The sequence below is a fragment of the Anoplopoma fimbria genome, chromosome 3 (assembly GCF_027596085.1).
Source record: "Anoplopoma fimbria isolate UVic2021 breed Golden Eagle Sablefish chromosome 3, Afim_UVic_2022, whole genome shotgun sequence".
In the NCBI taxonomy this organism is placed as follows: domain Eukaryota; kingdom Metazoa; phylum Chordata; class Actinopteri; order Perciformes; family Anoplopomatidae; genus Anoplopoma; species Anoplopoma fimbria.
Window position 1 is genome coordinate 21171761 of NC_072451.1, and position 15411 is coordinate 21187171.

The window sequence follows — 15411 nt, forward strand, 5'->3', positions numbered from 1 at the left end:
AAGATAAACATTATGTCCTGCTTTTGGCACTGGATGTTGATATTTGTTGAACAGAGAGAGCAAGACTCATGGACTTCTAGGCACTGCCATGTTTAGTAGCAAAGAAGTCTTTACACCTTCATTAGATCACCAAGATCAAACACGCTCCATGTTTGGTTTTGAGAGAGGGGCGGAGAGAGATGGAATCTATGTACTGAGAGGATGGTAACAAGTTCACATAACAATAGAAAATATAATATCTACCAAAAGGAACACACAAACCCTGTAGGGTGTAGTCTTTTACTTAATTAAGAAACAGGAAAAACTCATTTAGTTGTAGTCATAACACAAGGAAACGGCTTCAAAACACTGTTGTCCCTAAGATGGTATTAACAAGAAAAGCTAGTTACTTGAAGAATGGCTTTGAGCTGAATGCTAACATTTGTATGCTAACATGCTCACAATGACAGAGCTAACAGGTAAATGTTTAGCATGTTTGCATAACAAGTTATGGCATTTCCTTTTTACAAATAATCTTCAGATAGACATCCAATAGTTGCCCAGACATTTCACCTATATTATAACCATACATGTCAACCTTTAGATAGGGTTAGAGGAAAAATCAGGGGAAAGCTGTATAAAAGCTATTTAGTAAATGTTCAAATATTTAACTGGATAGGTGAAAACTTTGGCCTGCTGCTGCGGTTAAATGAGAAATCAGAGGATCACCAAAGTCATTAGGTTTCAACCACTGGGGACCATGCATGGATATCTGTACCAAATAACGCAATCCATTTAATAGTTGTAGAGAAATTCCTCTGAAAACCAAAGAATATCAACCTTATTGTGAGCTAGAGAAAAAGCCAGGGTAACACCAAAGTCACCTTTATCCTCTGGGGATGGCAATCCATCCAATAGTTGTTGAGATGTTTCAGTTTGAACCAAAGTGGTGAAAGAATTTAATTGGACCACAAAGCGAATACTCATAGGGTGCAGTCTTGTGCCAAATTAAGACATTGGAAACAGTCATTTAGTAGTAGTCATAACACAAGACAGCTGCTGCACAATAGTACCACCCTTGGCATGGTCATAAAAACCAAACGCATTTTGCAGCTTATTAAACTAATCAAGTCCAATCTCCTTCAGGGCACTGCACCTGATCCACCGTGAAATCAATCGGCTTAAGATGCCACGTGAACACCCCGGCCCCAAACCTCAGCTCGTGATATGCTGACACATGCAGTAAATGAACAGGTACAACCCGTAGATCTATGGTTTATTCAGGTTTTATGTGGAGGCAAAGTGGTCTATAAGGATAATACAAGACACTGAAGGAAAATTACATCGCTTCTAAGCATTCTCATATGTGAATGTACTTTGCCACTCTGGCATAGTTTCTGTGTGGAGTCTATATTATTCCAGAGAGCCATTGGGGAGAGGGGTTAAAGCCTGGAATGTACACTATTTCCCCACAGGAAGTCGAGCATGGAAGTCTACCATTGCCCCACGCCCAGATCTTTCCATCACACGCACAGTTGGCTGGCTTCTGAATTATAGTACAAAAGTCAGATTCTCACACACATGCCATGTTTGACAAAAAAAGAGTGAGGAAAAACAACACAGTACGGGTCTTGATCTTGATCTTTTTTGTTTTATTAAAGACATTTTATCTTTGATACGTCTTACAGTTTCATTGTACAAAATTTCACGACATTACAAAAATATTGAAAGGCACATTTTTTTTTATAAATGCACTGAAGCTGTCTGCCTTGAGAGCTTTGTTGTTCATAAAACATATATATCATAAAAAATATTCACAAGTTGTCAACCTTACTGGATGACATCTGCCAAGCTTTGCCTCTTTAAAGCAGCATGTGTTACATTTACACAGGTCTGGACACACAAGTCATAGTGGGCGTTTCTTCAAAAGATATATTGGATGTATACACATGATACACTATTGTACAATGTATGGTAGCACACACAATCTTCTGATGCTATAAAAATTGTCTCGCTATAAGCGTCACATCAAAGCTTGACTCAGTTCTTTAAAACTGAGTTCAGATGACGCTTTCAGTCAGTGGTTTTAAAGTTGGTTTATTTGCTAAAAAGTTAATTACATTAATATCACTCACACACATTAGCCTCATTATTGCTTTAAAAAAATCAATGTAATGATTTTTGTCTATTTTAATGCAGAGCCTTATTGCCAGCACCACTGTGTTACTTTACAAGATGAGCTATTTTGAAGTTACAATGTCCCAAAATAATGATTTTTTTTTTAATAACTGTTTTGCTTAATAGTGCTTTGATACTGCTTGAGGAAGTCCTTTACTTTAAGTGTATATATGCCTGTGTAGCATACTGTATATCAAAAGACTCTCTGATGTGAATCATCACTATGATTAGTAGGAACAGTAAAGTACATGTAATGCATGTGATGCTTTTTTCCACAGTGTTTCCGTCTCATTACATGTGTCAGTTGGAGCAGGTGCCTGTTCTCTGACTGAAGGGAGGCACATTTGTAGGCTATAAACACTGAAAAATATAGACATGACATTAAGACACACTGGCACACTCACAGGAAGACCTCACCTAACACACACACACACACACACACACTGGCATACGCAAACGACACACACGCTCACACACACTCTCTGACCTAACACTTGTGAGCACCCGTCTGGTACATATAACAGACAGTCATTTCATTAAATGGCTCAGTGGGGGCTCGTTCCTAGCCAGCAGAAAGAGGCCCATATCCAACACATACTCTCTCACTGTACTCTACACCTACTGTAACTTATGTGCACGTTCTCAGGAACTACACTACATTATAGACATTACAAAAAATGTTTACAAAGCTTTCCAAAAGCTTCACTTCAGGTCATTCAAGTGGTGACAAACAGTATGGAGTTGAGCTAAAATGGTGCTATAAATCACACGTAAAATGCTTATGTTTGTAATAAAACCAAACAAAAACATCATCCTTCATGAAATCAAGGAATTCGTTATTTTTGTCATGATTTGTTTGTTATAGTCACACGTTGAGTGAGTGGCAGGAATAGAAGTGTAGCTCCCATGCTGGATGCAGTCGATGGGAAAGGGCACGAAAGACACACACAGCTTGGTTTTCAGCTGCCGTTTTTCAGTTTTTGTTTCATTTCAGACTTTTGTCCATGGAAAGGTCTCGGCGGAGGACAGTCTCCAATGATCTTCAAAACAGAGAGGCACAAATATCCTTGGTCCTCTCTCTTTTCCACATTAAAGTGTCTGTCGAGACTGAGGGAAAAGATGAACATTTCCGTTGAGAAAGCAAAACTTGCTTGACTGTTTTCCGTAGCCTCTTCTCTTCTACTGAGATTCCATATAATTTGTCTTTATTATCCAGATTGTTAGGAGTTTATTCTATCCAGTCATGACCAGTGGCTGTAGCAGTGTTTTAAATGGCACAGGTCAGGGTTATGTCAGTCGGCAGTCTTCTCTATGCCATGATGAGATGGTTGCTGCGCTCTCTGATGTCTGCTGGAGGAACAAGATCTTTCTTCACTGGTGTTGGCGAAAGGGTAGAACGTCTACCTTTGAGCTTGAACAAATCAGACACAAAGAATACCTGCAGAGGGAATAGAAAATACACTTTTTTAACATTGAAATCATTGCAAAGTGGGAGATTCAAAATCAAGCACTATAACAATGCAGCAATTAGTTTCTCAGTCGGCCAACTGTATCAGTCTCTCACATATGATGCACACATAATGCATGCATATGCACGCTAACCAGCACAAAAGAGAGCACGAGGATCAGCTGCATCTCACTCTTCACTCAGTCAGAGAATCAGATCTCAGTCAGATATACTGCGGCAAGTTGTGTTGGAGTTAAACACCTTGCTGCTGTATATCTACAGATAATTGCCCCCGTCCCTCTTTTATCCTGACAATTTCTGTTGACCAACAGAAATTGTCAACTGCTTCCTTTTACAGATACAGTATGGAGTTCCTCAAGCTTCTGTATTAGGCCCCCTTCTGTTTTCCATTTACATGCACTCTCTCTACAATTTCATTTGCAAACACAGTCCTTTATTTCATGGTCATGCTAACAGAAAAAAAAGAGAAGGCTACTTAAATTAAGTTATAATTAATATTATTATTTAAATGAAAAGTTAGAAATAACACATTATGAAATGAATTCATAAGGACAATCAAATTCTTAATGATTTCTGATCTATTCTAATATAGTCATGAGATTTCAATACTACAACATAATAGGAGCACTCACTATGCAGTAGGCCACTATTGCTCCCTGCACAAAACCCGCCAAGACATCAGTGGGGTGGTGCTTGTGATCAGAGACACGGGACAGGCCCGTGTAGAAAGACATCATGACGAGGGTGAACTGGGTCAGAGGGCGCAGCAGACGAGCTCCATGCCAAGTGAAACGAGACTGCAGGTAAAACTGAAAAGAGACAAAATTGTGAGGTTATATAGAAAGAAACTATTTTGTATATAGGGAGGGAAATTCCCTCTTAATACTGTGTATATTTATATAAGATTCAACAGAATTTGTGCTTAAAGCAATTCATTAACTCACCACCAGGTACAGCATGGTGTACATGGAGAATGATGCATGTCCAGAGAAGAAAGACTTCCTGAGAAGAATAGAAGACAATCAGCATTGCACCAGAGCTTACAGTATACACAAATACATATGTTAACCCAAAAATAATTACATTTAAAATGATGTGTTTTTAAACATATTCTTAATACAACACATTTAAAAATATGTTTCTGTATGTTTCTCTTAGTTTGTCACAATACCTGGCCTCCTGAACTTTGCTCTCTGGCCCCTGACACTGGTAGTCAGTGATGTAGCCCAGGGAGCAGTTGATGGTGGAGAAGTCTGGCTTGCACACATCCAGGAAGTGAGGGCGCATGCGGCCCACCGACACTTTGGCGATGTCAGTGAAGGACTGGCTGATGGCGCAGCCGAAGATGAACACGCCCACCTGCTTGTATAGCGCAGATATGTAGGGGTTCCCTACAAAAGACTTGGATCCCTCGTTCAGAAAGTAGATCCTGTAGCTCTCCCCAATGATGATCTGAAGGGATGGTAACATTGAATATTAATATCATGAATTTAACATAATCCCAATCCAAGTTCCCACCATCATTTCTAAGCACTTAATTCACATTTCCTGAAGGGTGCAGAAGAGCCAAAATATTGTATGAGAAATAGGACAGCACTTTGGAAAAGCCTTACTTGGACAGTGGAATGTGTTTGGGCAGCCATGTGTGATGCTCATACTTCCCAGGTAATTTAATTCTCAATTTTGTGTTTTATTGCTCATTATCTGAACTTAACTAAAAACTAATAAAGTTGTTCTTGTGAAGTAAAGCTTTTTCCATTCTTTTAGATGTCTCCTGTGCTTGCCAAGTTTAACAGTGTACCAGCACTTAGCTCTTGCCGACTGTTTTGGAAATACACATCGGAGTGTGTGATTTGGTGAGGGTAGACATTTGGGCCGTGATAAAGATGGTGTCGGATGGTCAGAGTGGAGAATTTAAGTGATGTATCTGACTAAATTTACTTTTTTTCAGGATCAAGATGTTATTATAATATCTAAAACAGAATTCAGCTATTTCCTCTGAAGTGGTTTGCGAACGGCTACTTTAACATTGAATGTGTTTACCTGTGCCATTCTACTTCTGAGCGAAAACAGTGAGGCGACGTGGGAGGTAACTCAAACTGTCCGCAGTGTATAGTTTTCTGTAAGTGTGTAAATAAACCACCGTCTAAAAACCGACGATTGACGTGTAAGGCTCACTTAGGGGGAGGTGGACGGCCATAACTAACAACAGCTGTTCCAGCTCAGAAAGGCCTTCCCGATCCCCTCATCCTACCTTGTCTTCCAGCAGCTCACAAATGGAAGTGTGGAAGACGAGTCAGAACGAAAGTGTGGGGGAGTTTTGGGGAGAAAGTGGAGGGACGGAGGGCAGAGTAACAGGAGGGGGAGATAGAAAGCTAAAAGAGTAGAGGAGACAAGGAGAAAGGGGGAAGAAAGAGAAAGGTGAGAGGAGGAATGAGGAGTGGAGTGGGAAGGAGAGGGGGGGGGGGGAGGCACCGCTGGTTCTAATCAGCAGAAATGCTGAGCTAGGCGACGTGTCTGATTTTGGTGGCCAGACTTCCACCAGGCACGTCGGGGGCACGTTTGTTTTTCACCGCTCTGAAACGGCTCCGGTTTCACACGGGGTTTCTGGCTGTTTTCATGTTATTATCTCAGTTTCATCAGACATTCTTTCGAGGGGCGCAGAAATAAGTCTCACTCTGGGAAACTCTCGATGCAGAGGGGATAGCCCTGGCGGTGATTTAACAAGCTGATACAGTGTGTTGTTTTCCACCATCCAGGCCTTTAGAGCCAGCTCGATAAAGCCCAGCTGCTTTCGTGGGAAAGAGGGAACGGGGAGAAAACACATCTGGATCCCCTTGTGTGAAAGATCTAACCATGTGAATGAATAAACGAATTGGCATCGTAGGACATGTAGCTGTTACACGCAGACCTCAAGAGATAATCATGGGTGCATAGCTGATTTGAGGATCATGTCAAACGTCTTGTATTCCCACAATCACACCATGAAGTTTTTGTTTCTTCTTAAATTGATCAGCATAAATTATAAAGGATTACCCTCTTGTGTTTTTTCAGCTCTATTCAGTGGGAAACGAAGCACTACATGACCTAATGTTGGTGTTTTATGGGTCAGAAAACACAAATGCTGTCCAGAAACGCTCCAGCTTTGAGATGGATTGTTAAGTCGAGTTTTGCGAGGGGAAAATTAGATATCTGGCAAAGTCTTCTTGTTTAGGCTTTGACCACAATTCCACACCACCAATTACAGTATTTAGCCGAACAACCATTGCGTCAACCGTAATTACACGGGGCCAGAACTCCTCATCACCATGAAAACACCCGTGGCCCCGAGCCCGTATAGTAGTCTGCTCTCCAGGAGGAGGGCACTACTGTCTATTGTGTTTTCTGCGTTACATTCCAATGATCAATTTACAAATTAGATTAAGTCAAGACGGGCAGAAATGGAGTGATGAGGAAATAATAAGATGAAGGGAATAACTTGTAATTTCAAATTTACCATCTAAGGCAGCTGCAGCAATGTGTTTTTCTCCTACTTTTTGTTTGTGTATTAGTTTATTCTTTCTTATGTGTAGATATTGGTGGGTTTGGATATTGATATTGTGTTATGTTTTGTTAAACTCATTTAGTTGAAATGCAGAGTGGACTTCCACAAGGGCTACTGCTATTACACCTCTTCTACACTGGCCACAGCAGCACATGGGAAGCACAACAGAAGATGCGTGTCAGTATCTACACTGTATTTATTTTGACCAACAGTACTCTGACGAGAACTCTGGTCAGAACTCTGGTCAGAACTCTGGTCAGAACTCTGGTCAGAACTCTGGTCAGAACTCTGGCGCGTTTTGAGAGAGCTCTGTAGCTAAAAACTTTAGATTTCAGCATGTAAAAAGGTAATTTTAGTACTTTTTGTCTACCAGGGGTGCAGTTGATAACAAAAATAATGAGTTATCTGTTAGCGAGCTAATGTAGCAAGTTACTGTAGTTAGCTAAGGCAGCTGCAAACATTATACTGCATATCTTTCTGATGTATCCACATTCCGCTTTAAATGCAAGGTGCATGCAGTCAAAAGGCTCTAGTTTAATTTACAGAAATATATTTAGCCAAAAACTGACATTTGGACAAAATGTTTGCTGCACAAGTAACCTTAGGAATATTGAGTGTCAGGATCCCCCAGTTTTCTTTCTGCGTATGTCTCACATTTTATTGCCCGTAAACTCAGTGTTTTGGTTCAGCGGCGTATAAGAACTTAGTTCTGGGCCATTTTTCTGTTGTTTGCTTGCAGATGAAAGTGACAAGGCAGCGCCTTCACAAAATAAAAAGTCAATGGAGAGCGATGAATTGTTTACGCCTCCGGTGTAGGGGAAATTATTTAGCGCTGTCTCTATGTCTGAAAACTGTGGTAGAAAAATGATAAGAGCAGTTTGTGAAAAGGATAAAAATGAAATTGATAACAGGATGTGTGGTTTAGCGTGCACATCTTGGATACATCCTCACTGTTTTCTCCCAAGAGACTGCAACAGACTACTGAACACATCACTTGCTAAAGTGCCTTAATCAACTGAGTCATCTTAAGCCCCCGAGGAGAAAAGCCTTGAACAAATGATGCTTTTAATCTGGAATGAGCTGAAGCCAAAGAGAGGGGCAGATAGCACAGGTATGGGGAGTTGTTGTTTCAGTACTCATGGAGGATAATCTCAGTTTATACCCACAATGATTCAACAGTCAGATAAAGCCCTATAAATCAGTTGCAACAAGTATATTTCTCTGAGCATGAGGGCAGTGGGGATGTGCATAGATTGGTTGGAGAAAAAGCATGAACACATTGCAATTGTATTTAATTCAACTGTCTAAAATCTCTATGTCCTTTTTTATATAATAATATATTGTTGAAAATGTTATAATAAACAAATTTGACAATGCACTGAGGATGACAAAATGATTAGGTCAACATCTGGTGTAAAAGGTGTCAGTGGGTGCTGCTAGTAATGGTGAAGGCTGCTGAAACACAAAGAGTGATGATGACATTAGTGATCAGTGAGTGAGGTGACTTACAGAGAGGATGGTGATTAGAATGCCAGCAGCGCTAAGCACACCGTCGCTAATGGTGTCTCCATTTTTGGCCGGGTACATGATGGACTCATCATCGCAGTAAAACCCTCTACGGTAAGGCTGAACAGCACTGGTCTCAATGACCAAGAAAGGCAGGCCGGCTAGTGTGAAGAAGCAGTGAGCGGTACAGAGAGAAGGAAGGGGGTGGGGATGGGTGAGGGAGAGAGAGAGGGAGAGATGGAGGTGCTGGGTTAATGATACGCAAATTACAGAGGTCGCAGGTACAAGCAAGCTGCAACAAGGGAACATCTGGGACAGGCTCAATCCATTCAGTGGCTATTATGTGACTAATTTATAAATAATGACTCTAGCTTCGTTCAATATTCAGTATGAGTTTGAACTTTTGAGCAGGCCTGTCTTAAAGGGCCATACATGTTGTTTTTTTCCCCACTGCTCGCCATTTTCCAAAGCACACCTAACATTTGTGGACTCTCTCTTATGGCTGCCATTGTTTCTATTCATTTCACTACAGGATGACAATGAAAGGACACTAAATACTACTTTACAGAAGATGATGGCAACACTTTAAACAATTGATTTTGTGCTTTATGTTTGTCTTTGTGTTATTTCTTAGCAAAAATGACAAAAAATTGACTGGTTCCATTTTCTCTACTTTTTGATATTATAAAGAAAAATCGATTCAATCATTTAAGAAAAATACTGGCAGTTCCATTCTTACAAATTACAATTGGAAAAGTCAAGAGTTAACCATCAAGCTAAGCACATTTGGTATTTTTACATTATAAATTACTTTAACAGTTAATACATTTGCTTACAGTAGTGAAATAAATAGAAAGCAATGGCTGGCCCTAGGAAATCAATCTAAAAGCATATGATAATATACAGTAACTTTGGAAAATGGTTGGCAGTAATGCACAGCATACATCATTTGCAGCTAATGAGGTACAACACAAAAACCACAGAGTGTGAGTCAGAGCCTGTAAAACCAATCATGTCGTCTGAGGTGTCACAAGCAAACCATCGGATGAACCGAGACTGTCCCAACATATGTTCTCTAGTTCTCTCTTGCAGTACCACAGCAGGACTTACTGAGACCACAGGCACAGTGACGCCCACAGCTGTGAGCATGGTGGTGGACACCGTGCTGCCCTTATAGGACAGCCCGATGCTGTTGTCATTGCAGAAGAATCCTCTCTGGTAAGGCGGGAAGGGAAATTTGTGCAAAAACACGGCAACAAGCAACACTGTATGGTTGGACACACAGGATCAAAAGGTCAGACAGCTCTTTAACCCACAGAAGTGGACAGCTACATCAATAGACATTCTCAACAGGAAGACAAAGAAAGACACAAAAAGACAGGAAATCTCAGATATTCATACAAACATTTGGAAAAAAAACTCCCAGCAGACATGTATTATGTACATCATCCTGTTTTTAAAACTGACACTGATGCTTCATGAGAAAATGAGCCAAAATAAACTAAATTAAATGTGTTGGAATTAATGCCAAAATCAAAGATACATCATTGTTTTAGACTTAAGTGAACCTTTTATGCTTAGAATAGCATCAAGTGATCTGGCTGAGTTAGCGCTAAGGATTGGATGTGTCCTGTTCTTAAGAGAGAGGCTGTTGCTGCTAACTGACAAGAAAAAACTAAAACCGTATCAGAGGCATTCTTCCTACCGTGCAGAGGCTTTCAAGTGCACTTAAAAAGACCCGCTTTAAGATGCCTTGGGGGGGTGTCTGCGTCTGATCAATTTAGTGTCTTTCGCCACTTAAAGTGGCAAAAAGATCTTATTTATCTGCTGACAACAAACAAGAGTGGGTGTTACCGAGATGCAAGCCAAAAAGGACAGCTTATTTTCTCCATTTACCAAAGGCTTCAATGAAGGACTTTGAAATTTGAATGTGGACGCGGTACCCAGGAGAGGCCTCAAATCTCTGACAGAATTTGGAAAAACACTATCAAATCTCTTCAAAGTGGCATTTAACTGATGGCGGAGCTTTCAAGTCACTCTTTGAACAGTTCTGTGATTTACCGATACAAAGGAAAACAAACATCAGCGTTCACTTTCTCACACACTCTGTTCCCCTGTCTCCCAGTCTCAAAAGCTAAAAAGCACCAGGGTGTAGAGGTCAGTGCTGAGAGCTGCTGAAGGCGGGACGGTTGTGGTGAGGGGGGGGATATGATTTCTCAAGCCAAATGTCAACACACGCTTCAGTCGCTGAGCCCCTCAACCCTTTGCATCCCCACACACACACACACACACACACACACACACACACACACACACACACACACACACACACACACACACACACACACACACACACACACACACACACACACACACACACACACACACACACACACACACACACACACACACACAGAGCTGACTTTGGCCTTTGAAGGTCCAGCTGGATTCAGCTCATGTTACAGACAGAGTTCTGCTCCCTGATGGGAACTCCAGAAGACTGGCGTTCCCTCCACATTCAGCAGGATCCACATTATTAACTTTCTGGTTTTCATTCTCGCTCTTCAAACAAACACCTGGACGGAGCTACAATCAGCTCCGGAGCAAGTCTGGTGGCGAGAGAAAGAGCAGGGCGGTATGTAACTGTACAAATATACAGTACTTTACAGAACCCGAAATCCTGAATGTCTTATCCGCTCAGTTTGCTTAGCCTGGACATAAACAGAACCACACAGGACTTCCCAAAACAGTATCTTTAAGAAAAAACTAACAAAAAACCATACGCGTCAGACAGTGCTGGATGTGAAACACATTAGCCCTTGAGTCCTGACCCCTGCTAATGCCTATATACACACATTCACAGACCCAATACAAACCACAAGGCCAGAGGTGGAGTGCAGAGATTGATATAAAGAGACAGCCAGGTGGCAAACGGATTGATGAAACAAAGTGGCCACAGCTTTTAAGGAACCTGCACGGGGCAAGTTCTTCAAACAGCTGGTTAGGAAGAAGAAGAAGAAGAAGAAGAAGAAGAAGAAGAAGAAGAAGAAGAAGAAGAAGAAGAAGAAGAAGAAGAAGAAGAAGAAGAAGAAGAAGAAGAAGAAGAAGAAGAAGAAGAAGAAGAAGACACAACGACAACTAGACACGGTCAGATCCTGTTTTCCATACACTCAACGGGGAATTTCTTCCCCGCTCAGTCCTCCGACCCCTTCCATCCGTCTAAACTGTGCAGCATCAGCATCGAGTAGCAGCATGTCAGGATTTTCCCCTCCCAACCCCTTCCGCCTTTCCCGCTTCTAACAGCCAGGGGGGGGCGAGGAGGAGGGGGAGGGGTGTCCTTGTCCGGCCAATGACAACACCAGTCAGCAGGCGTGGGTGTGTCTTTTGCATTAGCTCAACATCAGCCCAAAGACAGCAGAAACAAACAAGATGGAATTGGAGCTGTAGGGAGACTTTTTTCCCCCCACAACTTTACAGCAAATACTGTAAATGAGGAATAATAGTGACTTTTGTCACCACATAACCAAGCCCAATCTCACATCAAAATATGGGAGAAAACATATCATTATGAAAACATTTGTCAGAATTTTCAACGCTTGCCCATTCGCCTTTCCCCCAGTTAAGCACTGGCAGCTCCATGTAGCTGCAGTTTGTGGAAACTAGTATCAATGTATAAGCCTCACGCTGAATTAAGTCCCCACAATATTTTGGAGGCATTTCGCCCAAAACACCAAGTGTGACTTATTAAAATAAACAGACACACATTTTCCACTTGCAGGGATCTCTCACTGTCTGGCGTAGAAATGCATACATGTCTGAGGTAGTTGTGGTGTATACACAGATGCAGTTGTTTTTACTTGTGGCAGCCCCCACACAAACTGCCCTCTGTCTGTCTGTCTGTCTGTCTGTCTGTCTGTCTGTCTGTCTGTCTGTCTGGCCTTCTGCAGAACTTAGTTCTTAGTTTCACTGCAGAAGGGAAACTGGGTCTGTCTGCTTGGGTTGAATAAAAACACATCTGCATTGAATTGCTAGTGGCTGTACCAGTTGTTTTTCTTCTTTTTTTTTTTGCTTAATTTATTATTCACATTTATAAAGAGGAGTAGGTATTACATACAAAGCAGTTTACATATCTGTTCCTACTTTATTCCCGCTAATACAAGCACACAAAAAACAAAAAAAGGTAATTCTGACAATACATTGGCACGAACAATACATGCACCTGCAAACGTAAATAGATCATACACAGCAATGTCACATTTAAAGTACAAGCATACATTTATACACATGAATGAGTTTGTGTGCATTTTAAGGTTAACTTAATTCAAGCATTTCAAACAGCAGACATCATTGTGTTTTTCTAATATCCCAATGTGTGATAAAATGTGTCCCACATAAGTCCTCTGTCTTCTAATTGGGCAGCACTTTTTTGGTTCAGGGCTTCAATTAGAACAGACACTTCCGGCTCAATTTACCAATTCAGCTCCATTCAGTTCTCAAAGTTGAACTGAATCTTCAACTCGTGTAAGTACTTTCACTTCAACTAATAACCTACTTCTAAACTATTGTAGCTGATTAACCACATTTTACCCAGTGCTGAATCAGGGCAAAGCACACAAAAACATCATACTCTAAGACGATTAACTGGAAACATGAAAGCCACCTGCTACGGCTTAATGTAAAGTGAACTTGATCACCTCTCAAGATTCAAGCGAAATACTAAATAGCTGCCTTCTGCTTTCCTCAGCAATATTTGTCAAGATTCAGTTCTTATCCCCACTGAATCAGGGTGAATTTCTCATCTAGTCTAGTTAACTGACGACTGGATCAAGGGGCATCACAGTGAAGGCAAATAGTTCATGTGCATAAGAGAGGCGGAGTGAGATATCCATGGATGCGGTAACCCTAAACTGCAATCAGCGTGTGAGAATGGAGGACTGGTGATTACCACTACTGGCCCACAATTTCCTCCTTGTGGTTTCTCTCTTTAAACCACACCTTCATCGTAAAAACACTACTGGTTTGTTGTCAACCTTCTATGTGGGAATGTTCATACATCCAGAGAAAATGATGGGGATTTACCCTCTTTAGAAACAAAACTAGACTTAAACTAAATATAGTTGGTTTGAAAAAACAATTTATGTTGTATATCTTTCATGGGATTGTTTTAACAATAGCTGGTCGGGTGCTTTCCCTATGCAGTCGCAACAATATTTGTTTTAGATTCAAGCACTGCTTTGCTGTTTGCAATCATGTTCTTACATTTACACTCTAACACATTGGAAATGCATGGTTGTATCAGAGAGGAAAATAAATGAGTGTAAATAGTGAATGATCAAAGGTTTAAGCCCCCAAGGACGGGCAAATCTTTTGAAGGACTTCTGGGTTCAGACTTCAGTGTAAAGAAAATAATTGACAACCTCAATCCAGTGTCTGCAGCTGTTAAACATCACAGGACCTGTGCTGATACACACACACACACACACACACACACACACACACACACACACACACACACACACACACACACACACACACACACACACACACACACAGGTCTGACCTTTTCACCACTTCCCTTAATTACTGCACACATACACAAACAGATGTATGTATATATATATTATGCCAGATGTTGAGATCAAGAGAATTCCTGCTTGTGTGGAATGTGAGCCATTCTGGAAAATATAATGAGGAGTCAAAGCAGAGGTGCAGTACAGGTGTGGCTGCAGAGACCAAAGACATGTATCCCTCCAGGAGCAATTTATTAGTTTCCCCTCTGCCAGCACTATTTTATTCATGGGTGGAGGCTCAGAAAAACATGCTTTTACTAGCTAAGCTAATGTATTTTTTTTTTGGGGGGGGGGGGGGGGTAATATGTCGCTTAATAGCAGTTACAGCTAAACGTGTGGTCTACAGTTGCTAACGGGGCATCACTTGTTGCTTAGGCAACCCAGCGTGTCGCGCTGACGTAACGTTCCCTCTGACGTCAAATAGAAGAACCTTAATCAGCAGGTAGCGTTAATGGTAAATGTCACAAATACACATATTGTGGCGACATGTAACGTTAAGGAAACAAACTCATATGGCAGGTATGGAAAGTTTGAGTTGAGTAAAAAAATAAATAATAATAAGTTCAGCCCAGTCTCTTGAACACGAGTCCTGTAACTTTCACGTTAAAATGACATTACAATGAACCACTACGGAAAGTCAGAAGGCCAAAAGTCCTCTGAGTAAAACACGTGATACATGCATATGGCATATGGTCATCAGCATTCAGTGGGTCTCTTACCTAAAAACAAGCAGAAGAGATCCACTCCGACCAGTAGCTTCCTCCTGCTGTGGTCTTTGCAGTTGTTGCTCATTGAACTCCCGCCGTTCCTCGTCTCGGCTGCCATAGTTTTCTCATATATCAAACAGCGTTGCATTTAAAAACGTGTTGCGTGGTTCAAATAAAAAAAGGGAATAAAAGTCTTGTTGAAAGCTATCGCGGTGCGTTTACTTTATGTTATTACCATCTACAAGTGGCTAGCGATTCTACTTGAGTCCTAAGGAGGAGTCGTCATGCAAGTCTACACTAATGTCTACTTTTCAGGAAAAATGCTGTTCCTGTCTGTCTTCTAACTCTATCACAGTCCGCTTTCTTCTAACTTCTAACCATCCTGAATTCCTCTATTTAGGGGTAGTGGTAGCCTTCCAAGAAGACCACTCCTCCAGCTCCTCCCCTTTCAATTAATGC

General features: G+C 41.2%; 1 protein-coding gene across 2 annotated transcripts; it reads right to left on the reverse strand.

Moving 5' to 3' along the window:
* Positions 1–1622: 1622 nt before the first annotated feature.
* Positions 1623–15314, reverse strand: LOC129113861 (phospholipid phosphatase 3-like). Of its 2 annotated transcripts, none has more exons than XM_054626347.1 (6): positions 14965–15314; positions 8679–8836; positions 4797–5077; positions 4570–4627; positions 4258–4434; positions 1623–3595 (listed from the first exon to the last, which is right to left on the reverse strand). In XM_054626347.1, exons 1-6 carry the CDS (start codon positions 15098–15100, stop codon positions 3467–3469), a joined length of 939 nt encoding a protein of 312 aa, XP_054482322.1. In that variant the 5' UTR covers positions 15101–15314; the 3' UTR covers positions 1623–3466. The 2 variants fall into 2 exon arrangements, with proteins under 2 accessions (XP_054482322.1, XP_054482330.1); XM_054626355.1 differs by lacking the exon at positions 8679–8836 and adding an exon at positions 9786–9940.
* Between the last annotated feature and the right edge of the window lie 97 nt (positions 15315–15411).